Here is a 27,784-nt window from a genome sequence, read left to right as displayed (position 1 = left end):
AAAGTTTGTAGAACTTCATAAATGTACGTACATACACTATAATGGATTATTCAGTTGGTACATAGAGTTTCCTTTGATATAATGTAACTCGACTTAAGATAATATATGCTGAAGCCATCACATATTGTACCCATTTAGACTCTAACCCAATTATAATACTGCTGAACTTACAACTGATCTGTCACTTTGTTTGGAGGCTTTGTTTCAACGTGAACTTACAACAGAGCTGTCACCATTTCGTCTCAGGTAGGTGCGAGGAGGTCGCTTGGGCTCTCCACGCATCACGCGAGTAACATCCGCGGAATTACTGGGTACCATGTCTAAAAATAACTTAAGAGGGATTACCTTGAGTAGAAGGCCTATAAGGGGGATTCACTCACTTATCTTGATATCAACCCTCATGAGCCTCCACTGCAACTTAGTTCCAGTAAATACAAAGAATTTGAATATGGGTCATATAGACAGCTTAGGGCAGGCTGAAAGCGCTTTTAATTTATCCATCAAAGTATCTTTTAAGGTTGCCGCTTCATGCTGTAAATTCGTCGATGTCTTAGATATAACGAACAGATCACAATGTCCTTATCATTACAAGAACGGTGACAGTTAACAGTTAATTATTGGGCGAGGCTAAGCAAAAGATAGTGATTTTTCGGTAATGAGCGGATCAATATTACTTGCCGAAGCCCAAGGTTGAGGAAGAAGGTGATCTGCGAGACACTGTCAAATCACGATATTTTGTGACAACGGTACCGAGTCTAAGGATGTCCAGACGACGCTGTATAATTTTTACTGTTGGTCTTCCTTAGACGTCATCCAGGAAAATTGTAAAAAAAAAAAAAAAAAAAAAAATCTGTGCAGTTAATGGTTGAGCAAGATAAAAGATTTATTCAACTCATGCATTTTTGTCTTCGACGCCTGATACTTTCAAACTTTGATTGCTATAATGCCTGGTGGCATCATCTTATACTCATCAGCTCCTAATAATTTATCAAGCTTCTGATGATCTATTCCTGTTGCAGTGCTTGATTTCTTGGACTCTGAATAATTTATGTGTTCATTCATATTTGATTGTCGGAAGAACTTCCGTATTCTCTAGAAAATCATTTCCTGGAGGAGCCTCGGTGCTCTCGAATTCTCGATGGCTTGAAATTGCTTCCCTGTTCTCGAGTTGTTGATCAAGATTGCTTGTGACAGTTTTTGGGTCCTCTAATACCTGTTTACTTGAAATAGTATCTATCTTGTCAAAATCTTGATTACTGTAGACAACAGTTTCTCTTAGCTTCAATTCTTGATTATTCGGAAACCGTTCTGGGTTCTCCGAATCTTCATAACTTGGAAAAGTTTCACTTAGCGTCAATTCCTGATTGCGCGAGAAACCTTCTGTGTTCACAAATTCTTTATTTCTTAAGTTGGCTTTGCTACCTCTCAATTCTTTATCACTTTGAACAGCTTTGTTTTCATCAATTTCTTCATCACGTTGGCTGGTTTCGCTATTCATCTTCGATTCGCTATCACTTGAAATCAATTCGTTGTTCTCCAATTGTTGATCACTTAAAATAGTTTCGCGGAGATTTAACTCTTTAATGTTTGGAATGGTTTCCTCGGTGTACTCCAGTACTTGATTGATTGAAAGAGTATCTTCATTGTTTAATTCTTGATTGCTTGACTGACTTGTCCCTTTGTCATTCCTGCGATTCGTCGCTCTTTTCTTCCTTTGTCTCCTGCAATAAATGTACGAAAACCTCAATGATTGATTTACGGCCAGGATTTCTGGACATTTAAAATGTTCCAGTACAAATTGAAGCATTGGGTCCGACCGTAAAATTGTTTGTAAAATTGAGTTGTTTGTTCGACCGAAATAGGGCGCAGCCTTCGAAGATCCGTGTAGTTTCCTGATTGATTATTACTTGTGAGGGAAAATTCAAAAGTAGCCAATAGGCAATCAGATACTTCATATCAATGTCTGCAGAGCTGATTCACCAGAATGAAATTTTTAGGTCGAACATTATTCCCAGACTTCCTCTGTTGCAGAGAAAGAAGTCTACTGAGCGTCTAAAAAGATGTAAAAGCCGTGCGAACAGCTTAGTTCCTAGACAGCTAGGAGATCAATCAGCTCAAGGTTTTGGCGCCATTTTAAAAAGATTGTAAACAATGGCGCGAAAAAATGAATTCAATGTCAAATAAACTCGTATGACTTGATATCATTAAATATTAACAGCGCTTATTTTCTCCGTTTCTGTAGCATAAGTGACCAGGAGTATATACGTGACCTTCGAATCTCCCAAAATTAGATTGGCAAGTTTCTCTGTCGATATCATTTCCGTCTTGTGTCCAGGGCCGGGTTGCTCAAAGCCCGATTAATCTAAGCCTGGATTAGCGAGAATTTTGATTTGAGCTTTGTAACTTTTCGGTGAGGTTTTTTGTTTATACTGTTTGTCCTTCAGTTTTGAGCTTGACTAAGCTTAAACTACACAAAACGTAAGCAGTAGAAAACATTTTTATGCAAGAAAAATTAATACCTCGGTTAACTTTCAATCTTGGGTTAGAGTTAACCGGCTTTCGAACAACCCGGCCCGCCATCGAGCCTAGCAAACTTAAGGGACTTGATAGAAAATACTAGACTAAAGACTGGATGAAACTGTGCTGAAAACATTGGTTTGGAAGAATGGATGGCCGGACCGTTTTCAGACACTTCCGCACCGGAAGTGGCCGCATCGGAAGTTGCTGCATTGGAAATGGTTGAACGAAAGGTCAAACATATGAAAGTTTATAGACAGTTGTTAGAAAATTCAAAGTAGTAATATCTCAAATTTTGTCAGTAGTATGCTGACAACGTCTCTTAAAACCTCGAATATTACAAAAAGAGATTTTGTGACAAGTATTTGAAAATTGATATTTGTCTAGCTTCATTTCACAATGATAAATTTAAGTCTGAATAACGTATTTACAGAAAGGATTTGAAGGACAAAGTTACAGTCATGTCAGTAAATATAAAGCAATGTACCAACCAGTAAAGAAACACTCCCAAGCTGTTCAATAACACCATTGCGGTAGACATAACAGCAATTTCCGTGTGTCGTGGATCGTAGGAGAACACTGGTTTTCGTAAGATCTTCGTTGGTATCTTGCGCGGGATGGCAATCCGTTTGTTACCATGTTCTTGGATAGTTGGTGGAGTAATTTCGACATCCGTCGGCTTTGTTCCTGCGAATCCTAAAATTATCACACAGTATTCAATAAAACTTATGGGATAAGTCGAGTTAGATCAACATTCTCTCAAGTTGAAATGATACAATGTTTCATTTTTCTCAGATTTTCAATTGTCAACGATGCTTTAACAAAACGTACACTTATTGTGATGCAAATGCTTTCTTTTAACATTGATTGCTTAATCGATCATGTTTTACGGTTCACAGGAAGACCTTTTTAAGTAGTTAATGTGTTCCTTCAAGAGAGGATAAATTAACAGAGTCAATTTCTGATACAGATTGTATTCCTATAGCTGGTTTTCACATGACGTCACTAAAATTCGAACTACAAAACTATTGATCTTCCTGGCATTTTACTTAAATGATGTATAAGAGCAGCTGAAAACTAATATTCATACAAATTCTTGGGTTCTTGGTTTTGTGATACATTTTGCTTAAATTTCTAAGCTTTTGCGTGACGCGGCATTTACATGACGGCCTAGAGAGCTGTCATGATGGTTAAAAAAGTGACTTATTTCCGGGAACTTGGCTATCTGAACAGTTGATGTCTTAGAAAAAGTATTATTTTAATGTTTTAGAGTTCCTCGAGGGATAAATTCACACTTTTGTAGCAAAACTCAGTGACAGATGTTTCTGTTGGTTTCCGGCCGCCATGTTGGTGCCTATACGGATGGGCACCAGCATGGCGTCTCCATACAAATCTCTATAAATTTGGGTAAAAAATTTCTCCGCATATCTCGCATAAGAAAAATTGCTGTGACCAGAATTTTGGCGAGAGTCTTTGGATATTTACCTTCTTTCATTTACCAGATTCTGGACTTTATCTATTGACCGGTTTTGATTTTTATTTGATCTATTTTGAATTGCGTGACACTGAAAACCAGCAAGTGACGTCGTCACTCCCAAGTTGTTTTTAGACATGGAAGCCAGCTCTTTCGCGGGTAATGTTATCGCGCACTGCGTGGACGCTTCCCGTGAGGATGAAAACTTGTGTAAAAGCCACTTGAGTTGCCCTCGTGAGCAAAGTTTATGCCACATGACTGGCTATCTATTTCTGGACCCTCCTAGAATTTTCAAAACCGGGAGAGCTAGATCTCAAAATAATTTGAGAGGAGAAAGCATATATGGAAGATAAACTCTCTTGTTCTCTCCTCTCTTGCTTTCCGTGTGTTTTAAAAGATGAATAAGATGAAAGATAAGAATGAAAACTGGGGCAAGTTGATGAATTAAAAAAGGAAACAATCTCTAGAAAAATATTTTGGTTCCAGTTGACAAAAAGACGCAACTTAAGACTCTGATAGCATCCATTACAGACTTCCTCAACTTATTAATAATTTATCAAGTTTAAACGAAGGCAATCGATCATGACCGGGTGTTTGGATGTCTGATCTTAATTAGCATACATTTTTATGATTTATTTCTTGGATAGTTTTAGTTTCGATTGAGAAGATTATATCAAACACTCAAGACAATGTTTGACCACATTTCCGAACATCTCGAAGTTCGTCAAAAATACTCCGCTGCGCGTCGTATTTTTAACTCTCTTGTCAGTGTTTGGAAATGTGGTCAAACACAGTCTTTCGTGCTTGATATCTTACATAAAACGCTTCTTACCAGAACAATTCTTTCCTGTAAATCCTGGTAGACAACCACATTGAAAACCTTCAGGTACATTTTTGCAGACACGGTTCTTTGGGCAAGGGTTTTTCTTACATGCATCAATTTCTGAGGAACAAAAACAGGATATACATTATGTCTTATTATACTTAACCAGGCTATAAGATGATTTCTTTTTCTCCTAAACATAAAATAATCTATACAGAATAACTCGCACGTAGTCTTCACATAGGATAGATGACTATTCTCAACTGCAGAGTGGGCTGTTATCATCTACATGGTGAAGGAACTTTACCATAAGATTAAGGTCCCGTCCACATGTATCCGGATATTTTTGAATCTTTCCAGATTCAAAAATTTTCCCGTCCACAAGTAGCGTATTCAAATCGAATTCGCCTGTCCACACGCATCCGATGGTATCCGTATTCACTCTAGACAAACTAGGCCTACACGTTGTGCCGCCATATTGGTTTATTGTTCGGTAAGAGACTGGACACGATTTTACTACGTCATCGGGTTCGAAAGTATCCGGATTCACCGTTCAAACGTTATCGGATTTGTTGCGGATTTATATTTTCCACTCTGGAGAGCGGATTCAAAAATATCCAGATTCGCTGCCGAATTCGCCGGATGCGTGTGGACGGAAGCCCTATCCGGAAAGAAAAAGTTACGGATTCAAAAATATCCGGATTCGCTACCGAATTCGCCGGATGCGTGTGGACGGAAGCCGTATCCGGAAAGAAAAAGTTGCGGATTCAAAAATATCCGGATACGTGTGGACGGAACCTGAGGTAAAGGAGAGTTGCTTACCAACATCGCATTTACTGCCTTTGTAACCAGGCCGGCAACGGCATCTGTAGCTTCCAATTGTGTTCACACATTCAAACAACTCGCCACATGGGGATCGTGTACACTCATCTAAGTCTAAAACAAAAGAATGTGATATAAGTTCTTTGAAATCCACAGTACTCCAAAAGAAGGTTTTTTTAAACGCCCTTAATATTATTGGTACAAATCTACTTAACAAATTGACGTCAGTTTTTTATGCGTCTGGCCTCTTATTGATGGTAAATTGCATCATAAAATTTTCAAAGTGGCTGTGGAACCACGAGCCACAGGCGAGTGGTTCCGCAGTAAACTTTGACAATATTATGGTGAAATTCGTCATCAATAACTGGACAGACGCATCAAAAACTGAAGTCAATTTGTTTTTTACAATAACAATACTCCAAAATGGTCAAATACTGGGAATAAATGAGGGGAAAAGACCCCGTAAACTTGCCGTAAACAAAGAGAAGTGAATTTTATTCAAAATGACGCGAACATTGTCAATAGCTGATAAGTTAATAAAGATGGTGAATTTTCAGCTCGGTAATGAAATGTGAAGGTGAATTAATCAACATGACACGAACGTGGGACAAAGAAAAATTCTGAGTCCCCGACAGGAATCGAACCCATGACCTCCCGAACACCGGGCGGGCGCTCTATCCACTGAGCTACGAGAACTCATGGAGAGCAAGGATTTTGCATCAACGATCGCATTTGATACCCGATTAATTCGCCACAATTTTAGTCGGTCGTTTTGGCGCTAACGGCTTCTGCCGCCTTAGGAAAGCAGTCGGCAAAGAAGAATATAATTTTATCGAATTCTACATTTTATAACCTTTCTGTTGATATATAGTTTGTGAGGGTTTCCTTCAAAACAGCGCGCGTTCGAATTTTTTTTTCTGGAGGACACCCGCGAAGGTTTGAAGTAACCTTTAAAAAGTCCGTTAAATCTCATTGGTTAAAAAGTTAACAGTTTAACAGCTGAAAAGTGAACTTGAAAGCCTGTATAAATTAACATTTTATCCGTTTGTACTCTTGTTGATGACAAAACTGAGCCAATCAGCGCGCGAAAAATTTAACAGTTATTATAAAAAAGCGTATTGTGTTTGACCGCGAATATTTATACAGCAAAACGAAAGCCAATACCAACAGTATTTTTTTTCAAGTGAACTGAAAACTTCTCTCTCGATAAATCCAAAAGTACAGTTTTCATCTAGATTGTTTTCGGGCGCACATGGTTTGAGTGGTTTTTCTTTTTTAAATTAACATTTTATCCGTTTGTACTCTTGTTGATGACAAAACTGAGCCAATCAGCGCGCGAAAAATTTAACAGTTATTATAAAAAAGCGTATTGTGTTTGACCGCGAATATTTATACAGCAAAACGAAAGCCAATACCAACAGTATTTTTTTTCAAGTGAACTGAAAACTTCTCTCTCGATAAATCCAAAAGTACAGTTTTCATCTAGATTGTTTTCGGGCGCACATGGTTTGAGTGGTTTTTCTTTTTTCTGCTTAAAAATTTCAATTGACGGAAACTAAAGCGAACGGATTATTGTCGAAGTAAGTTAAAATGACACAGCTGCAGACCTAGCGAGATCAGCAAAAGCTGTTTTGACAAAACAGACTATGAAGATATTAAAACGTACCCATGCACCCGCGCCCGCGGACAACATGCCAGCCCTTTTTTGTACAAGCACATCTGTAGTCCCCAGGCCATATGTGACTAGAAAGTCGTCTTGGTATACATCTTTCATATGACTTGCACTCTGTTTTGAAGTATCGGCAAGCATTGTCGGCCCCTGAATTGTCAGATGAAAAGTATAAGCTGAATCCACAAATTATGTTAGGTAAGGAGCTATAAGGAAATGCAGGAAAAGTAAGAAAAGATATTGAAAATTCACTGAAATAACTTTAAGTTCTTATTCTTCGGCCATTTCAGCTTGAGTAAAAATGAAAAACAAACTGCGGTCACAAACATAACAAAACAACGCCTGTTGTAAAATCCTTGATTTGAGAACTTAACGTTTCGTATGCTTCTACATACATCATCAGAAGTATAAAACTGTTAGGTGTATTACAATAAATTTAAACTGGAAGACTAGTACCTAATAAGGAAAACCGGCACCTAATAAGGAAAGAAATGACAATGGATATAAATGGAAATAATTTTATTATGTTTGCGACCGCGGTTTGTTTTTTATTTTTACCTTTAAGTTGGTTTGCTGGCAGTTTCTTAATTGTATCCCTTCCACACTGCGTTTTGAAACGCAGCTCTTTTCCTACGGCTAGGCTTACTGTACACACTAATCCGTTACGAAAACGGAGCTTTTCGAAAACGCTCTTCACTGAACCGGAGGAATTTCAAAACATCGGCTTTGCGTTTTAGTGTGGACAAAAAACATTTTGAAAATGGAGCTTCACGAAAACGATTTCATCTCGATAACCATGCGATTTCCCTGTGTGAGTTTTCCTAAAAAAACCAAATCCAAAATGACCGGCGATTGATACGTTTTCAAATTTCTCCGGCATAGTGTACATGTGTGACAGAAAACATTTGGTGCGTTTTCAGTTCGAGAGAAAACTCCGTTTCCAAATTTCCCGAGACAAGGCGGAGGGAAACATCGACGATTCGAGGGAAAACAAAACTAACTGTTTCACAAGGACTAGTAATTAAGTGTTTTGCTATATAGCTGGAGTAAGTGTAAAGTTTTAAGTCAAGGAGGAGTCCAACCTATACTTAATTAGAGGGTGAGCGGACGACAACTAAAGCTCGCCGAGTAACGTTTAGATTTCGCCATTACCACGTGACCATAAATCAACCAATTGGAGCGTGCGTAAGATTCAACTTAACCCAGCTATACAGCAATAGGCACCTAATGTCTGGCCCCAAGGGAAACAGTGAGTTTTGTTTTCCCGAGGTCCTCCATGTTCCCCGAGGCTTCAACATTGAGGTCGAGGGGAAACAAAACACACTATTTCCCGTGGGGCCAGTTATTAAGTGTTTTGTTATACCTCCCAACTCAAAAATGAAAAGAAAACTTCAAAAAAATTATTAGCTTGACACCGGCCGGCAAAACAAATTTGCAATGGTTTCAAGGTGTACGATCTGATCACGAGCGAGTCGAAAGTTCAAGTTGTTGTTTCCCGAAGGTGTTAGTGAGTTTTGTTCGCCTAAGGAGTTATTGAGTTTTGACCCATGACACTTGGTATCTTTTCTAACAGACCAAAATAACTTTTACGTATCCCGTTCTTATGATACTCACATTCATTGCCTTTCACTTCCGTATGATCTGAAATCTGAGGGCCAGAAACAGGTTTAGAGGGGAGGGGGTGGGGGGCTACCTAGTATTACCTTTTAATCTGACTTGACTTGGATGAAAAGCTTCCTCTAGTTGATGCTTAAGATCTACAAATTCAGTTCTAACAACTATCCTGTATGTCACAAATTTGCGTTTCGACCAGCTCCATCCACTGGAATAAGAGTAAACTCTGCCTTCCCAAAACGAGTCTCTCTTCTTACTAAATCTCGCAAGCACGGCCGAGCTGAAGCCAAAAAAATCAGAATCGGCTGGTTGGTCAACGTACACGCTAAATGTAAGATATTTAAATGGAACGATGTAGTTGTCGTGGATGTCTTCTCGCCAGTCTGAAGAGAAACATAAACCGTAAGGTGTCCAGCCGCAATCCCAACCACGGACCCATCTCATTTCATCACTTTTTTTCATAGGATGAACTTCCTCTAGAACATAGAGTCTTTTCTTTCCTTTCCCTAAAGCAAAAATAATTAAAGTGCATAATTTTTTCGTAGCCGTTGTTTTAGTGTACGCATGATTTTTCTTAAGCCTTCCATGCACTAGGAAATGTTTTTTTCGGGAAAGGCTCACTAAGCGTGCGTGAATTTATTTTTGTCAGTGGTCGTGTGCATAATTATATTTTCGGTACAAACGTGCTTACAGGATATTTAAATCGAAATCACCCAGCTCCCTCTCAAAAGTTAGATACCCCCACCCCCCCTCCCCACCCCAAGGTAATACAAGACCATCAATAATACAGTGTACAAAATGTCGGTAACTCATACTTTAGGCTCTTTGGAACTAAACACCCCGACACTAATCAATAAATGTAATCTGGCGCGCAGCGTCCAGTCTGGAAATTGTTGTGCTCGATTTTTCAGGTAATGAGGCTGAAGTAGAAACAGTGTTGCAACATGGCGCACAAAAATTCCAACGTGTATCTACTTTCTGCAATGTAACGCGCAGCGCCGTCGTTGTCCAATCAGGAGCTAGTACAAAGAACATTCTTTTTTCGGACTCGTCTTCATTTGAACTAGCTATCGTACGTTCCTTGATCCGGCGTTATTTTGGCTAAGTGGCTGTTAACATCAAAACTTTCTTGCTGCAACACCAACGTTGGGCAAAATAAGAGCTTAAGGCAAGACGGCAATGGCCACGGCAACGAGAACGCAACCAAATAATTAACAATTATTGGACGAGGTTGAGCAAAATATCGTGATTTCTCAGTGACGAGCGGATCAATTATTTGCCAAAGCTGAAGACTGAAGCAAAAAAAAAAATTAATCTGCAAGACACCGACAAATCACAATATTTTGCGATAACCGAGTTCAATAACTGTTTTATCATTAAATCACCAAGTTTGTTTTCATATTTAAGTCACTCTCTGACAGCTCAGGGAAGTAATCTGCTAGCGAGGTTTCAATTACGCACGAGCAGAATATTATTAGCCGCAAAACACATTTAGACGGTACTACGCATGAGCAGACCATTATTTGTATGCGGTTATTTTGCAAGTCACGTGGTGGGTTCTTGGCCACTGAAAAGGAAGGGAAAAATGCATCGAATGATGAAAGGTTCATGAGGAGAACAATGGCTATGCACGTGCGTTACAGATCTTTGTACGTTTCTTAGCCGTCCTCTGCAAAACAACAACGTGAAATGACTAAGTTTTGCGTATTTTGGAACGACGGCGGCTAATTTTCCGCTTTTTCATTTGGAATTGATCGTTGACGTTACATATTGAGCTTGAGCAAGTTCTGGGAGCAATAGGCGCACTGAACAGATCTAGACAATTGCGAAATTCGAAGATAAAATATAAATTCATTTTTTACTAGGCGTTGACCACGGAGTCATCGTCGTCATTGCCTAAGCTCTGTAATGTTTTAGATTGTGACCACGACCGAAGGTTCAAACAATTCGCGCGCTTTTATCGCTCCTCAACGCAAGAATCTGCTGTAATATGCGTTTCATTCTTCTGGGGACTCTAACTACGTCCAAAGCCTCATCAAATATATTGATATGAGTACTTACATACTGTCTCTGGATCGTCCGGTTGTGCCAAAGTGGAACAGTTGAGGAAAGCAAACAACAAAAGCAATGACGATATTAAAGATCTCAAGGTTATCGCCATTTTCAGAGTTCGCTACGTTAAGTCTATTGATGACGTATGCATTTAACATCATGCGCGCAGCACGTGCATCACTCATTATCAAGATTCTCATTGGCTAAAGTAAAGCTCTGATGCACGTGCGTATCATCTGCACGAATATTTCTTGTCACTTCTTCCGGGCAACGTAACAACGATCGTTATCATTTGGTCTGCTAATGCCAATAGAAGTGCGGTGGCCTAGTAATAATTGGCGTGTCGGGTTGTCCTGGTTCGAGCCCTGGCCGGGGACGTTCCGTTGTGTTCTTGGGCAAGACACTTTACTCTCACAGTGTCTCTCTCTCCACTCAGGTGTATAAATGAAATGGGTACCGGCGAATTTATGCTAGGTGGCAACCCTGTGATGGACTAGCATCCCCATCTAGAGGGGAGTAGAAGCGGGGAGTAGAAATACTCCTAGTCGCTTCATTTTAAAGAAACCGGGATAAGTTCCGGCGGTATGGGCCACTTGTCCTGATGCAGACCTTAGCTGCCACGCCAATAGACACAGGTTGTACTTCACGATACATGTACAAAGCTGCCAAATGGATGATCCGCGGAGCGTGTTATTACGTCTGAATTTCCTGCAAGGTGTTTAAGATATTTTAAAATCGATATTGTTGGAAAACGTCGGCTGCACTTCGTCCCGCTCACTGGAACGAGGTTGGTTCACACGATCCAACAAGGGAGCACAATACTGTGGACGCAATTTTGTAATGAACCAATCAAAGTTCTACGTAGTAACGTGACCTGTATACAGCGCGGGAAAGGTTAGGTACGCAAAAAAGCTAAGTCAGAATTGGTTTTGCTTCGCTTATGTGCTTCTACGTTAAACAAGATCTGAAACACACGATGTAAAATTGAAAGTTAATAATTTATTAAACATTTTTTGTCTGTACAGGGTGAAGATCACGCCGTCATAATCGAGTATTTTTTCTCCTCAGCAGGTTGTAACGTACTTTTCTCGCACCAGCTCCTCGCAGTTCGTAAGAGAATTCCGTGGATACATAAGGAGCATTCCCTTGCTTTCCCTAAACGGAAAGAGAGAAACAATGTTTCACGTCGGGTAGGCCATAGCCTGTGAACAGGCTCACGTTACTGCGCAAGAGCGCGCGGCGTAGTTGCGAGCGCGAAATCGAGCGTCGAAGCTGCTCTCGGCGCCTTTCCACCAGACTCCTTCCCGCCGGATCGATTGCTCTTCGCCGCTCGCGCGTGTGACTCAAAGGTGAGCCTGCTCGCAGACTAGGTAGGCCAGGGTTTCAGGTTGTTTCTTCTCCTGTGGAACTATTCCCAGGAGGCCTCGGATAGGTATTTCCTGTAGTTTGTGTAAGTATGACAAAATGAGAGTTAAACAGACAGCCTTCCAAGCAAGACACTGTCTTGGCTCGTCACGTACTCTTCCTTTTAAAACGTTTGAAGGGAACTTTTTCATTTTAATCAAAGGAAATCACAGCAGTTTGGACACGTGATGCTAACTAGCATGGAATTTTACGATTATAATTATCTGAGAGCTCTTTAATTTTGTTTTGATATTAAGTAGAAATACAAAAAACGCGAGACAATGTTTCATCAAAATTTCCAAACATTTCCTTGTTCTCAAAAGTACTCCGCTACGCGTCGGTTTTTCAACTCTCTTCTAGGTGTTTGGAAATGCGATTAAACACGGCCTGTCATATTTGATATATTAAATGAAGACACAATCACCAGTACTTACTGATAGTAACATAGCAGCTGGGATTTCTAAGTTTCCTTTCAACAGGGTGTTAACTTGACGAAGCGAGTCCAGCGTTTGAGGTGTTAACACATACAGTAATCTTTTCACAGGATCAATATTTCTGACAATTCCTACAAAACACCAAGAACACAAATCAGCTAAAGGAAAGAAAACCTTGGAGGATAAAAGGGAAACAAAAACAACAACAACAACAAAATACAAACATAGTAAGATATTTGTTGTTTGGCGGGCCGGGAGACCAGGAACGGCTTCAAGTGACTGGCATATGTCAAAAGCAAAACGGGTCTAGTCGAAATCGTTTAAAAACACGCCGAAAGTTTTAAGAAAACGAAACGCTTTACACGTTTATGTACCATGAACGAATTAAAAGAAAACTTTGGTATGACTTACGAGACATTTTGATACCAAAAAGCTGGTTCAAACTTCAGCGAGCCGTACAACAGAGCATGGCCTGCTAAACTCACCAACCACAGCGCCCGTAGTAACTAATACCAGTACAAGTTTATAGCACTTTAAAAGTGTGACCGAACAAAACATTAACCGTTGTCCTGGACTTTCCCGTTGCGTTTTATTTTCCTAACCACTTAACATAGACGCAATTCGTAGTTTCCTTCAATTTAGCGCAATACTGCTAAAAAATAATAATAATAAAAAAAAGACTTAGAGCTTACCTAAACTAATACAGTCTGTAATAGGATTCTCATGCAAGAAAAACGGTGTATTGTCGTCTTCGCGATGCATCTGAAAAGGAAAAAATATAACTTTCCAGTCTTGTGTCCTGTTGAAGACAACCTATCAGAAGAAATTTGAATTGGCTGTGTTATCTCAGCAGTTTCGCTTCTGGCTGTTCTTTCTTGCTTCGTTGTGAGACTAAGAAGCGCGAAGCCTGAGACGAGTAACGCTACTGCAAGAGTGGCGTCCAGACCCCCTTCAAAACTAGCGCTTAGAAAAAGACTGTAAGCTTAGAAAGATGTTTATTTTTGATACCTGATCTGATCTGGTTTGTGCCAGCCCCACAATACTTGCGTTGATTGCGTACAAAATCTGGTTCCACGCAACCTATAGCGAGTAGAACAAAACAACAACAAAAAAACTTAGCACGTTGTCAACAGGAGGGGCATTAAGCGTAAACTTAAAAAAAAAAAATTCAGAAGGTGAATTAAGATCCTTTTTAATCAAATAAAACATGATCTAAATAACAGGGACTGTAGTAAACACACCAAACCTTCAATAACGGTTCTGTTCGGTCGTATTAATTTAAAATTTCTCCGATAAATCTGATTGGTTCTTGTGTAAAATCAGACAGGCGCCGATGAAAGGTCAGGTGCGTTTGAATGGGCTCCCTCCTCAGGTTATAAAATACATTCCACAAATCTCTTCTAAAATAAAACGCCCATTCATTACAGAATACCCTAATTAGCATAATTTTAGAGTTTCTCCTATAATGACATTGGGTCTTTCCTAACATCGTTGACCATCAGTTTTTGCGAGGTCTGGAACCGTACAATCGTAGAGTCTGGGATGGTCGTGAAAATTTGGAAATACCTCGAACATCCGACCGCATTCCGAGAATTTCTACAGCTGACTAACGGACAAAGGAAGACGGAAACATCAAGTTCACTACAGACGTCCCAAATGACCTGACAAAGCCCATTGATAACGCTTAAAAAGTCCTTCAGGAAAGCCCATTTAGAAAGTGTGAGAAAAACATCCCTGTTTCATTACCTCGGTATGTAAAACGTGTATTGCCAGACAGCTCCAAGGGATCTGGTAAGGAGTACACGACAGTAAAGATGCCATTCCGACGGGCGAGGCATCTTTACAAGGACCGCAAAGTTCTTCGTTCATTTTAATTCTACTAAAGTACGACAACAGTGTCAAAGATCGCTGGTCAGACGCTGAAAATTTAGCCCTGAAAAACACGAGGTGTTGTGTTAATAATTGTTATTGCATGGATAAGAAAATAAGAAGAGTTTAAATTCTCAGAGCTGTGTGCATTAACTGTGCAGGAAAGACCAAGTTCGGAAGTTCAAATTTTGTTTAAAAATTTCTTTGAAAGAAATCAAAAGTTAAAAAGCTGTCTTACAATCTTTGCTTCCTCAAGCTTTCTATCCTTGAAAATTCAAACTGAGGGAAGCTTCAATTGGTTAAAGCGGCTGCGTTTAAACCAGAAACAAATTTGAACCATAACATCTTTGTTATGAGATTTGAAATTCAATTTCAATTAATCGTTCTTAGAAATATTAACTTCAGTAATTTTTTATCACCTAATTTCTAACTACTTTGATTGTGTATACAGTCGAACCTCCACTGTCGGCCATCTCTCTGCAACGGCCACTTATTTTCGTCCCGGCGGACGGTCTTTCACTCCTATTTTAACCTCTCCACAACGGCAGCGGCAACTAAAATGCATCCCGAATGCCAAAATAACCTCTCCACAACGGCCAGTTAACCAACGACTGACAAAAGGTGCATGTAAAACTCCAGTTGTGCTGTAAACGGTGACGAGAATTGGTCCAAACTACGCGTCGTTGGTTTCTGTTTCTGCTTGGTTTCTGTTTTATCGATAATTTTGATTGTTACGTATTTACATGCCACCATAAACTTTATATTAAGTTGCACCCTCAAAAAAATACTGTAGGTGTCATATTGCACTCCTAACTTCCCATAACGGCCACCTCTCTACAACAGCCATTTTCCTCTGTCCCCATAATGGCCGTTGTAGAGAGGTGCCCCCCCCCCCCCCTTTTGGTATAATAGTTAAGTTAAAACGATTGAGTGAACAAATGACAGCTTACGTGCATGGATCTCCTATTGATTCAGATACACTGTCGATTTGTAAAATATCAGGAACACATGGCAGGCTGGACTTGTCGTTTGGATTTCCCTCCGAGTTTTCTGTACTATCTCTACCAAAACACAAAAAATATTTTCAGCTCAGACATGTCATTAAAACAGATTCCTCGGAGATACCTATCTCTGTGGTGATCTCGTCTCTGAGGTAGCCTCGGCTTCTTTTGAAGACAGATACCTTACTAGGGAGCGAACACTTCACTAAGGAAGACAGATACTAAAGGAGGATGATACCTCTTTAAGCAAACCAATTCTCATTTCCATCTTTGCCATGGTGGAGATTACTCCAGCAACCAGATAACTCTTTAAGGCAGCTAGATAGTTCTCAGGGACAGACCCCGCCTTCAGGGCAAACATAGTACCTCTCTAGGACAGACACCTCTCTAGGACAGACACCACACTAGGACAGACACCACTCTACAGCAGACACTACTCTATGCCAGTTATCTTTCTGAGGGAGACTTCTCAAAGACAGACACCTCTCCATGACAATCGCACAAACATCATTCTTAGGCAAACATCTCCCGCACAGAGACACCTATTCAATGCAGACACCTCTGTAGGACAGAAACCACTCTGAGCAAACACCACTCTGCGGCAATTACCTTCCTGAGGGAGACCTCTGTAAGACAGACCCCTCTCTACAACAAACATCACTCTTAAGCAAACACCTCCCTAGCAGAGACACCTCTCCAATGCACACACCTTTCTTGGACAGACACCTCTGTAGGTCAGACACCACTCTATGGCTGATACCTTCCTGAGGGAGACTTCTCTAAGACAGGCACCTCTCTATGACAGTCGGACAAACATCATTCTTAAGCAAACACAGGCCTCTCTTGCAAAGACACCTGTCCAATGCAGACACCTCTCTAGAACAGATACATCTCTCGGACAGAAAACGCTCTAGGACAGACACCTCTCTACGGCAGAGACCTTCCTAAGGGAGACCTCTCTAAGACAGACACCTCTCTACGACAAACATCACTCTTGAGCAAAGACCTCTCTAGCAGAGACAACTGTCCAATGCAGACACTCTGGAAGGCAGAAACTCTCTACAGCAAGCAGTATTCTGTTGAAGAGGTGGACAGAGGCATTTTGTTGAGGCTGAACTCTCCCACAGATGCTACCCTATCTAAGACAGACACCTATCTAAGGTAGACACATCTCTAAGACAGACACTTGTTGGACAGCCACAAAATAATCCAAACAGACCAACACAAACTTATTGCTGATAACGAAAAACCAAACTTTTCCTCAAACTCCACTGACCTTCGGTTGTCTGAATAATTTTTTTCATTGTCAACAACAAATGCCCATCCTGGTGTATTCATCAAAAAATCTTCTGTTAAAGGTGGCAAGTTCTTGTTTGTGTTTTCTTGCGATGTGTAATTAAACTGTATAATGTGGGAAGGCTGTACAATTCGTATCACATCTAACAGTAGTGGCACTCCCATACCTTGGATTAAAATGGAAAACTAAGTTCTATTAGTTTCTTCTCAATCTCATTAATAATTCATCAAGTTTAAAGAATGGAAATCATAATCATGACAGTATTTGGATGCCTGATCTTTTGATAAAATTAATTAGTTAACTCAAATTTTTTTGGTGATTTTATAAATTTCTCCATTTCTCCTTAGTTTTGGTTTCAATTGAGAAGACATATCAAACACTCAAGACTGTGTTTGACAACATTTCCAAACACTTCGAAGTTTGCCAAAAATACTCCACTACATGTCGTATTTTCAACTCTCTTCTCTGTGTTTGGAAATGTGGTCAAACATGGTATTTTGTGTTTGATATACTGCATGAATAATTTCCAGGGTTCTCTAATGCATACCAGGCAGTTAATGGTTAATTCACATTTAACAGTTAAATTGTTCCCTCTAGTGCAACTTGTTGCCACCTGAAAAAATTTTTTTTTATGGTTCTCAGACATTAAAATCAGCTACATAGTGACAGTCACACACTTCGTTCCACAAAATGGAACTCCTTCTAGTCAAGGCATGTCTCTGCATGATTTCCAAGCAGCAGACTACCCTACATTGTAGTTTAAGCTGATCAAAGAAATGTGTACATGTATGTACTGGATACAGTGAGTACTCTCTTGAAACTACAGGCCTACAGTACACTGCACCATGACTACATATTTCCTCCCGGTAAATGTGACTGTTATAAGAACTCTTCAGTCTACCCAAGAGCTATCCAGTCTAAGATGACAGAAACTCGCAAATATAGAAAGTATGCTACTCAAGGCCTGTCTTCTTTACTATAGGTAACCTGATTTTTAAAATCATTAATTAATATTGGATTATTAATATTATTTGTATAAATATATTATGCTGTAATTTAACTTTACCTTTTAATGTAGTAATAAAGCTTGTTGCTGTTGTTAAAATGTCAGACATTTAAGTACTCACAGACAGCTATAAATTCAGGGAAGATTTCGACACAATTTAGTAGTAGAGCGGAACCCCACCTTACATGACCACCCTGTTAACACTGCCAGATTTTTGTGGTCGGTTGGTGACCAAATCAATGGGGTTTCATTTTCCTTTTTGTAGTACACTGCACTTACATGTTAACTCTTACATGCATGTATTTGATAGAGGTGAAGTGTTCTTAGTGTGAACTAGATCATGAGCATGCTACACATGTGTGCTAAGGTACCTTAAATTGCATAACTTACGTGCCTATGAGGATTGCCCTCCCCCCCCCCCCCCCCCCACCCGCCAAAAAAAAGAAAAATAACTTAAAGGATCTTTGAGGATCTTACGAGATCCTTAAAGACCTATTTAAGGTCCCTGTTGACTAGAATCACTTGAAAGACCTTGCAAAGATCTTTAAATGAATGATCTTGTATTAAAAGACCTTTGTAAGGATCTGTGCAAAATCTTAGAAGATCCCAAAGATTGTTAAGGATGGTGGTCAAGATCTTAGAAGATCCTGGCAAGAATTTTAAATTTCCTTGATGGTCTTGATAATGTTTTTTGTTTTTCTTTGAGAATTTTGATCAACAAGATCCTCACCAAGATCCTCATGAAATTCTTCAAGGATCTTTGAAGATCCTTGAATGATTTTCACCAGCCGAGGGTTATTTAGGCACAAGCAGTTTGAGTTCCTTACCTTTTACCCAGCCCTGTGTGTTCACAATCAATGGAATTTTTCTCCTGTAGTTGTCAGCGTATGTTTGATATACACTGTGGATGCACTTGACATAAAACTCAGGTCTGTCTTTAGGAGAAATATCTCCAAAAAACACTGATCTGAAAAAGAAAAAGATTACCCTTAGTTACATACATTTACCACCAACTGCTTACAAAATGAGTAATCACCAGTTAGAGTTCTAAGGCTTGATAACCAGCCGCTGTTCGGGAAATGAAACTGCGTTCCTTTCCTGAAGTCTCCTTTCAGAGAGGAACGCAGACCAGACCCAAGAAATTAGTGGAAATCGAGCCTACAGTTACAGTTCTGGTAACACAACTCATAGCAATATTTTGTAAACAGTAGGAACATATGAACTCTGAAATTTATAACATATTTTTACACTGCCATTGATTGTCAGTGGCCTAGTAATAATCTTCATGCAGCAGAGCAGGAAACTGATATTAAAACCCATTGTACAGGACAGGTCAGATGTACATGCACGTAAAAGAAATTTAGTGTTTTTTGGGATATCGTGGAATTCCTGCATCATCATAATCTGGCTTTCAACACCTTTGGGAGGTGACATTAACAGACAGAAGTAGAAACAACAAGAACAACAACAGTATTATAACATTTAAGAGCTAAACCTGAGGTTAACATAAGACAATAATCTAAAAAGGATCCATGGGGAAAAGAAGAATAATTATATAATATTATGATAATTGTTGATAAATAAACAGTACACTAATTTTCATTTATTTTATAAGTGTTAATTATGCAATAAAACATGGTCCATAAAAATTGTGTTGTTGAAACCAAAACTCTAAGATCATGACAAATTTCAGTCACTGACCTTTCTGGTTGTCTAAGATGAGTGAATGGAGGACCTGTTGGAAAGACAAGGGATGAAAATAAACAACACAAGAACAGCAAGAGTACACGTAACACAAACAAACAAACAAACAAACAAACAAAAGAGGAGGCAGGTACAATAAATTATTTATTAATATTCACCTGTCCTGGCTTACAGTCATAATTATACTCTGACTAGTGAGTAACAATGATAGTCCAATAGCAGGTTATTGCAAAGCATTTGATAGGTTGACCCAGCCAACCATTTGGTGAGACTATCAGAATCAAACATTGCATAAGAACAAAACAAAAGGAACCAAGCAAGTGTTCAAACAAAGTTACTTGATTAACAGCTCTAAAAATGTTAACAGTTCTAAATTAAACAAGCAAGTTGATCATGTTTATTTCACACTTTCATTTTAATTTTCTGTCTTACAATACACATTGTTTTCCAACCATTGTATGTTCTAGTGCTTCATATTCATGTTGTTATTTAGTATTCATATATTCTATGAAAGTTCACATTTATATCACACTGACTAGCGGTTCATTTGTATTTGTAAACTGAAGATGGATGTTGGTCATGTGAAACACATTTTGCAAATTTAAAACTTTGTGTTTTTATCTCAAAGTTATTTCTTGTCTGCTACTACGTTGTAGTTTGCAAAAATGACTAGGAGCACTTCTAGGTACTTCCCACTAGATGGGATGCTGACTAGTCCATCACAGGGTTAACCCTCAGCATTAAGTTTGCCGGTACCCATTTATACAGCTGGGTGGAGAGAGGCACTGTACAAGTAAAGTGCCTTGACCAAGAACACAACACAATCTTTCCAGCCAGGGTTCAAACCCAGACTGCTCGATCCAGAGGCGATCACACTAACCATGAGGCCAGCATGCCTTAGTCTGTAATCCAGGTATACATGTATGTTAGCCATTAAAGATGCCATTGAAATGATTCTTTAATAATAACCTACCCAACAAAGGTGTACAGACTCTGTTGAGAGATATTAAACCAGGTGGTGTGAATTCACTTTGGCCTACATCACACTCAAGGAAATAAAGTTCTTCTAGACTGTGGAAAAATACAAAAGTAATGAAAAATAACTGAACATCGTACATGACTGTGCACAATATACATGACTGTACAACTGAAAAATCTTGAATTATGATGGTCTTTACTACAAGCTAATGCTACAGTCATCCACTGCAAATGCACAGTGTACGTGTACATGTATGCACTATACACGTACATGTATACTAAGTTAGGTATTAATCATTTGATGCACCACATTTAATTGAGAAACGCTAAATTTTTACGATGTCAAGAAAATTTATCAAGATTATTTATATATATATAATTTTTTTCAGAAAATAAAATATCTTGCCAAAGACATACTGTACTTCGTTCAGAAGATTGCCTGAAGGGTGGCAACAACAACAATCTAAATATTTTCACTCTTTCTCGCTTTCTCTTTGTTAGGAATGAAAGTCACTACTCGTAACATTTCTAATCAAATAGCTTTTTCCAAGATTTCAAAAGGCTTGGAACCAACAAACTTTCTAGCTTTCTAAAGATTATAACCCACAAGCCATCTGGATGAGTTGCAATGGCTTTTGAAGAGCTTAAACCATTGATTTATTAATTTGCTACAAGACCAAGAACTTTATTGAATACTGCAGACTTGGTGAATAATTAAGGTACCCTGCTAGGAATATCATTACACTAAATTTTACAACATTGCACATGTACCTATTCAGGAGTAAGTTTGTTAAATATCTTGCAAATGTTGATTTTCCAATGTCCTTTCCACCACAAATTAGAATAACTGGGGCATTAACTGCTAGAGCAAAATGAGATCAACTGAGATCAAATGATAGTAAAACTGAGATCTTTTTGAGATCAACTTGAAAAACTACTTATTAATTATAATATCTTATTATATGGCTAGTTCCTTGAGCAGGCAAGATGAATCAAATCCTGCGCTGTGATTGGCTACCGGAGCAGGTAAGATGGAGCTATCTTGCTCACTTGGGACTACCCCCACGTCCCGCAAGAAAAATTTCCCCAAAAGCCATATAATAAGTCCATAAACACGCAAAAAAAGAACTTGGCCAATATCCAGCCATCTTGACCTCACACTTGGTCAATAACCCATATATTTTGTTTAGTTTGAGTTTTTTTAATCTAATTATAAAATAAATAAATAAATAAATAAATAGAATTCATGATGAATAACTCAGCAACATGCTGCCATTTGGGAGACTTAGCACATTAAATTTTTGGCTCAAAACAATTTTTATATTTTAAAATACCAGTTTCTGTTTCTTACAATTAAAATAAGTACAATAGGTACTGCATATTTTGTGTTTATTTTTTACATGAAGTGGCCTCAATTGGCAAGGCTAGAAACTAGTAACTCAAGGCCAAAGAAATTCCTACATGATACAATAAGTAACCAAATTACTACATGACTTGACTGTGTAAGTACCTTCTTCATGTGTTCCTTTCTCTGCTTGCTGCATTATGTTATCAACAATCTTCCACTCTTCAGGAACAGTCAGAAATCCACATCTGTCTGTGTCTGGTTCCAGCTGAAAACAACAAATTATGGAAAAGAAAGTTAATAAAAACAACTTACATGTGCAGCGTTGTCGATAAGACCTGGCACCCATGCACTGGAGCTTGAACTACTGTAGTATTAATCTCTGAAATACCAACTGTTATAATGACATTACAGTTGGCCCTCTAGAGCAGGGTTTCAAACACGATGTGCTGGTGAGGAACTTAACATGCAAACAGGTTCATGTCTGGGGTGTACACACACGAGCAGCAAAGTTAGTGGAGCACTCTTGACACCAGACTCCTCCAGGGCTACTAGATTGGAGTGCAGCCTAAAATATACTTTGGCAGCTGAAAATAGTTGCATTTCATCATGGACACCCTAAGTGAGACCACAATCCTTGATTTATAATCCTATGCGAGACAAAGAGTAATAAGCATCTCCAAGCTTTTTATGTGGGAGTATCCCTCCCCCCCCCCCCCCTTCCCCCAGGTGAGACCCCTCTGGTACCTGGAACATTGCTAGAGGACATTTTTATGGGTGTCCTTTATAAAGTCCTGCCACAGGACAGTCACCTACGTTAAATCTTATTGACAGCACTGATCAGAAATATTCATGTAAATGACAAACAAAACAAAAAACATAGTACAACATAAAATAGTAGGTAGTATCCTTACTAAAATGAATCCTAAAGCAACTGTCCTCTTCTTCAAAGATAACTCTATACTTCCAAGGGCTGCATCCTAAAATGGAATCGCTACACTTATCAAATGATTAAATTATTTATTAAATCCATTTTGAAATCACTGGTTATCCTTGCAATCTGATTGGCTCTCAGTGGTGCGATTTATTCACGAATCGCACTACTTTTTGCTCTAAATCGCGTCTTTTTCTCAACCAATGAGAATGGAACAGTAAAACAAAACAACCAATCAGATTTCAAGGTTGGTTTAAAGTAATCAATAAAATTTCAGGAAAATGAAAGGCAAAAAGCCATTGCGTGGAGAATTTTGCAACCACTATTTGTTGTTATTGTTGTTTTGTTCCAAAAAAATTGACAAATTTAATTAATTACAGTTTCTGAATGACGAATATGAACTTCTTCAGGCTGAAGACCTACTTTAATGGAAGTTTCCAACTTTCAGTGTCCATTTTGACGAATATTTTGGCGATTTTTCTTTGAACATCTGTTCAAGATCCGTATGATACCGAGTCCAGTAAAACATCAGTAAACAAACGAAAACCACACAACAACAAATTCAGAGCCATCTCAAGAAGGTAGATGTTTCCAGGTTTCCGGTAGTTTCAGACGAAGCAACATAAGAGCTCAGCTCTGTCGCTGTGAATAAACATAGTCAAAATACGCCCCAAAACAGTGAATGAACAAATGTCTTACGAAGCTGATGCCAGTCCCGCCATCTTAAAAATATCTTGAAAACATCTTGAAACAAATGGCGCTGCAAGAACTTGGCAAGGTCCCGAGTATGAGTCCTACGCCGAGGTCACAAAAAGAAACGGAGATGCATGATAACGAGCTGGACTCCCTTAAAATCATGCCATTAAACGGTATTAAAAGAAAACAAAACGTACTATCCGCTGGGCATCGTGCACTCGTGGGAACTGAGGGAGTGAAATCCTTCGCAGAATTACACAGGATGCACCTTCAAATTCCTTCTCCAAAGACAACGAAAAGTCTCAGCCTCAACCACAGAAGAAAGGAAGGCCTTCCATCATTGAATCAGGGGAAGAGAATCGAACTTTTATGCCTGAAGTAGACTATTTTCGTTCCGAATTCAGAACTGCTTGTTTCTTTGTCATGCTTGAATGAGTTTTCTTCACATGACATCGTTTTGCATACTAATGAGACGTAAAGGCGTTTCCGGTACCGTTATTTTCAACAAACCAGATACTGGAACGATACACCAAAATCTAAAATGTTAGGCGATAAAATTGTGCGATTTCAAAATGGATCTAATAAAGTGGCAATTGAACTTCGTGTCCTGCAATTTTGGTCTCAAATCATACTTGTGATTTCAAATCGAACTCGTGCTGCGTGCTCGTTCGATTTTGAAATCACGCGTATGATTTCAGACCAAATTGCACTCCACTCAGTTCAATTACCATTATTAATGATAATAAATAATGAATCACAATGGTAAGATTAACAATTCCACAACAAATACACGTACCTTGCCAAGATCCAAGCTGAAGATTTCCTCAAAGCTTGGAAAACTGCACACAAAGGTTGTCTCAACAGTCTGTATAGCTTTCATCAGAAGAACTGACGCTGCCTTCTTTGTTCTTACCATAGCTTTCTTGAACACTTCCAAAGGCTGGCTCTGTAGAGATTCTTTTAACAACCTCTTAAAATCTGTCCTTTTTGTGGCATCTGCTTCACTACACTCAGAAATTGTCAGAAGACTGGAAGTGCTTGGCGAAAAGACTTGTAATGCGTCATGGTTAGGCCCAATGTTATAACCAAATATGTTTACCAGCCCGGTTAAGGTTTTGATGAGAGCCATTCCTTTGATGCAAACTTTCTGCAAACAAAATTAAACAAAAATTGGCAATCACGTGCAGAAATTGCAGTTTGGGAAAATCAACTGCCTAACAGATGAACCCATGTCAAATTTCATGCAAAAAAAATGACACTTCTAAATCCCAAGTTAACCATTTGCGAGGGCTTTGGCACCATTAAAAAAAACCACACATTTTTAAAAAAGAAACACCACTGAAAAAAACACTATTTTATGATAGCTACAGCACCATTTAAAAAGCAAAATTTAATTACAGTGTCATTTTCAGAAAGTGTCTCAGTCACTTTTGTCATCCATAGTAGTTTACAATGTAATGCCAAGCAAGTAAAGTAAGTAAGTAAGGTAAACACTTAATTTAGTAAGGGTAACACTAAATACAGTCTGTAGCCAATTTAAAGCTAATAAACTTGTGGCCTTCAAAAAGTCCAAGTCCAAAGCTAGGCTTGATTAGCAGCAGCTGTTTGAGAAAGGAACACAGATGCCTCCTCCGAAACATCTCTATCAGAGAGGACAGTAGTCCAGACTCCAGCAGCGTCACGCCATCAAAAATAAAAATCATAACCATTCAATAAATTAAGTCAAGAAGCTGGGATATGAAAGATGATTGATATATAAACAACCTCGCCAAGATTTAGGTCTGTGCAGTTTTTCATTCCCCCGTTATTCGGAGAAGTGTTTCACTCAAATTTATAGAGCTTTGTATGAAGTCGCCATGTTTGTGTCCCTCCAGCCGTAAAGTAACAGAAACATCTGTCATCGAGTTTTGCCATTTAAACAAAAAGTTATTATTCTAGAGCTCCGACACATTGAAATTAACACTTTTTATAGAGGAACAATTAGCTTAGTTAGCAAAAACTTGTGCTATAACTCATCTTTTGACCTAGTCGAGAGCCTTATCGGGCCGCCATTTTAATGTCACACAACGCATAAACTTGGAAATTCAAACATGCCCTATTTCAAAATGAGAAACCCCGTCAAGCTTAAACGCTGCAAAACGTCAAGTTTTTAGAGGGTCTTTCATCTGATGAAACTAAAACTTCAGAAGGATTGGTAATTTCTTATTTTGGAAAATGATGACGTCACATGAAAAGCAGCAATACCAAAGCAAAATGAGCAAAAACAATGAGCAGACATACCTGTCCTTTTCCCAGAAATAGCAAGCATGCATTTGCCAAGTCACCAGACAAGGGCAACACACTATCGAATAAAAAAGAACATTACCAAAGTGAACAACATGTATCTCAAATAACAACCATTGATACATATACTAATTGCATATAGTATAATGTTGAGCTTTGTGATCTGTCTCACTCAAATTTGCTTCAGTAGCATCAGGATTGACTTTAGCCTTCTTTTTTGGCAGCATTTGAATTCACCTTGTAGCAACAAACAGCATGGTAACCATTCAACCATGAAAGTTCCTGAAGTTATAGTCATTTGTAAATAGTTAGGAATCCGAAACACCTGTGAATCCAAGTTCTCTAAAATTGAAGAACCCAGACACATTTACGAATCTGAAAAAATCTCCTCTAGTGTAAACCTAGTCTGAGGGGTAGGTTTGAAAGAGTCCAGAGTTAAGAAAGTATCTGGTCACTTTGCTTAACGGCTAGATCACTCCAAGTCAGTTCACCCCAACGCACATGTAGATTATCCCTTGTTCTTTTATTCACTGCCAAGCCAAATTCGGTCAGATCTAGATTTTGGTTGGAGGAAACTAACTTAAAGCGATGTAACCAGGGAGCGAAATGACCACAATGTGTTAAGAAGTACAGGGCTTCTGGAGGGGTCTGGGGTGGTAGGAAGCTACAGTATTTCTACAAATATAACAATACACATTTTTGGTAAGGCAGTTGGAGATAAATTATGGTGTAAAATAACAACTTCATTTTACACTTCTTCATCGTTTATCCAAACCTTAGAAAGTTATTTTCTTCATAAAGCCTTATCAGTCTTTAATCAAGTGTGAAGATTGCAGGATGCGAAATAAAAATGTACGTGTACGAACGAAACTCGCAATGAGATTCGGAGGGGGGTCTTAAAATTAGGTCTTAGTTTTTGAGATTCGGAGGGGGTCTTAGGTCTTAGTTTTTGAGATTCGAAGAGGTCTTAGGTCTTAGTTTTTAGGATTCGGAGGGGTCTCAGGTCTCAGGTCTTAGGTCTTAGATTTTAGGTCTCTGGTCTTAGTTTTTAAGACACCCTGCACTGGAAGACTAGAAAATTATATTTTGTAGCTAGCACTTACCTTTTTAGAGTCAAGTTCGAGGCTTTTAACTCGTACTCTACAACATGTTTTCTCGAAGTCCTTTCTGCTTTGGAACTTTCACTGCCTTTTCTGATTCGCTTACTGCTCCTCTTTTGTTCCGCAGCATGCGGCGTTAAGCTCCGTTTCCTTCGGCCACCAGGCATTTCGAATATTAATAAATGCAGCTAGCTAGCCAAGTTTTCTTATTTCAAGAAGTTCGAAGATGCCTATCACTGCCGCCATCTTGGAAGTTGTCTCGCCCCATTCCCAACCGTCTGATGGTTTGCTGCTGATTTAGCAAATAATAGACGTCATGTTAAGGTGGCCGAACACAGTTTTCAAGAGCCTATGCCTAATTCACCATTACTTTTAAGGTATTTATGCTTTGGCGCTCGTTTTTTGCAAGAGTCAAGGTTAACCACAGAAAAGTTTATTGTCGCATTTTCGCTCAGGTGTGTGCTGTTGCCATGGCAACGGGGCTGGTTAAAAACAAGGCTTAAAAAATGGTTTTTGTTTACTTAAAAAAATCCAGTCGTTAGATTTTTTTCATCTTTTGCCCACTACAAATTGACATTAAATCCCTTCTGTCAACACTGTTCTAATAAAATTTTGACATAGGCGATTTTCGTAATTCGCCGTAAATCGTTGTCACCGCATGTTCTATATTATTAAAAATTCCCTATGTCAAAATTCAGATTTTTTGCGATAGATCATTCACGTGGTTTCTGAACTATTTTTTTTGCCAAATTTCTTGAAATT

The 27,784-nt window shown here is 38.9% G+C and overlaps 2 protein-coding genes across 3 annotated transcripts; both read right to left on the bottom strand.

Annotated features, from left to right (window-relative positions):
• Positions 1–865: 865 nt before the first annotated feature.
• Positions 866–11,700, bottom strand: LOC149096092 (uncharacterized). Its single transcript, XM_089281667.1, has 7 exons — positions 10,981–11,700; positions 9,009–9,425; positions 7,303–7,455; positions 5,637–5,750; positions 4,824–4,934; positions 3,009–3,213; positions 866–1,721 (listed from the first exon to the last, which is right to left on the bottom strand). The coding sequence occupies exons 1-7, from the start codon at positions 11,078–11,080 to the stop codon at positions 1,055–1,057; spliced, it is 1,767 nt and encodes a 588-aa protein (XP_089137793.1). The 5' UTR covers positions 11,081–11,700; the 3' UTR covers positions 866–1,054.
• A 250-nt stretch (positions 11,701–11,950) lies between these two features.
• On the bottom strand, positions 11,951–27,312 carry LOC110054818 (uncharacterized). 2 transcript variants are annotated; one of them, XM_089281168.1, is made up of 16 exons: positions 27,026–27,312; positions 25,920–25,980; positions 24,436–24,786; positions 22,924–22,989; positions 22,175–22,277; positions 21,436–21,526; positions 20,660–20,757; positions 19,684–19,717; positions 18,810–18,949; positions 16,956–17,142; positions 15,629–15,739; positions 14,556–14,742; positions 13,818–13,889; positions 13,502–13,571; positions 12,810–12,940; positions 11,951–12,126 (listed from the first exon to the last, which is right to left on the bottom strand). In XM_089281168.1, exons 1-16 carry the CDS (start codon positions 27,187–27,189, stop codon positions 12,013–12,015), a joined length of 1,980 nt encoding a protein of 659 aa, XP_089137294.1. In that variant the 5' UTR covers positions 27,190–27,312; the 3' UTR covers positions 11,951–12,012. The 2 variants fall into 2 exon arrangements, with proteins under 2 accessions (XP_089137294.1, XP_089137295.1); XM_089281169.1 differs by having other exon boundaries at positions 21,436–21,523.
• Positions 27,313–27,784: the final 472 nt, after the last annotated feature.

This window comes from Orbicella faveolata, unplaced genomic scaffold, assembly GCF_042242905.1.
Source record: "Orbicella faveolata isolate gen_17 unplaced genomic scaffold, um_ofav_v1 contig_48, whole genome shotgun sequence".
In the NCBI taxonomy this organism is placed as follows: domain Eukaryota; kingdom Metazoa; phylum Cnidaria; class Anthozoa; order Scleractinia; family Merulinidae; genus Orbicella; species Orbicella faveolata.
This window is presented reverse-complemented; position numbering and strand designations above follow the sequence as displayed.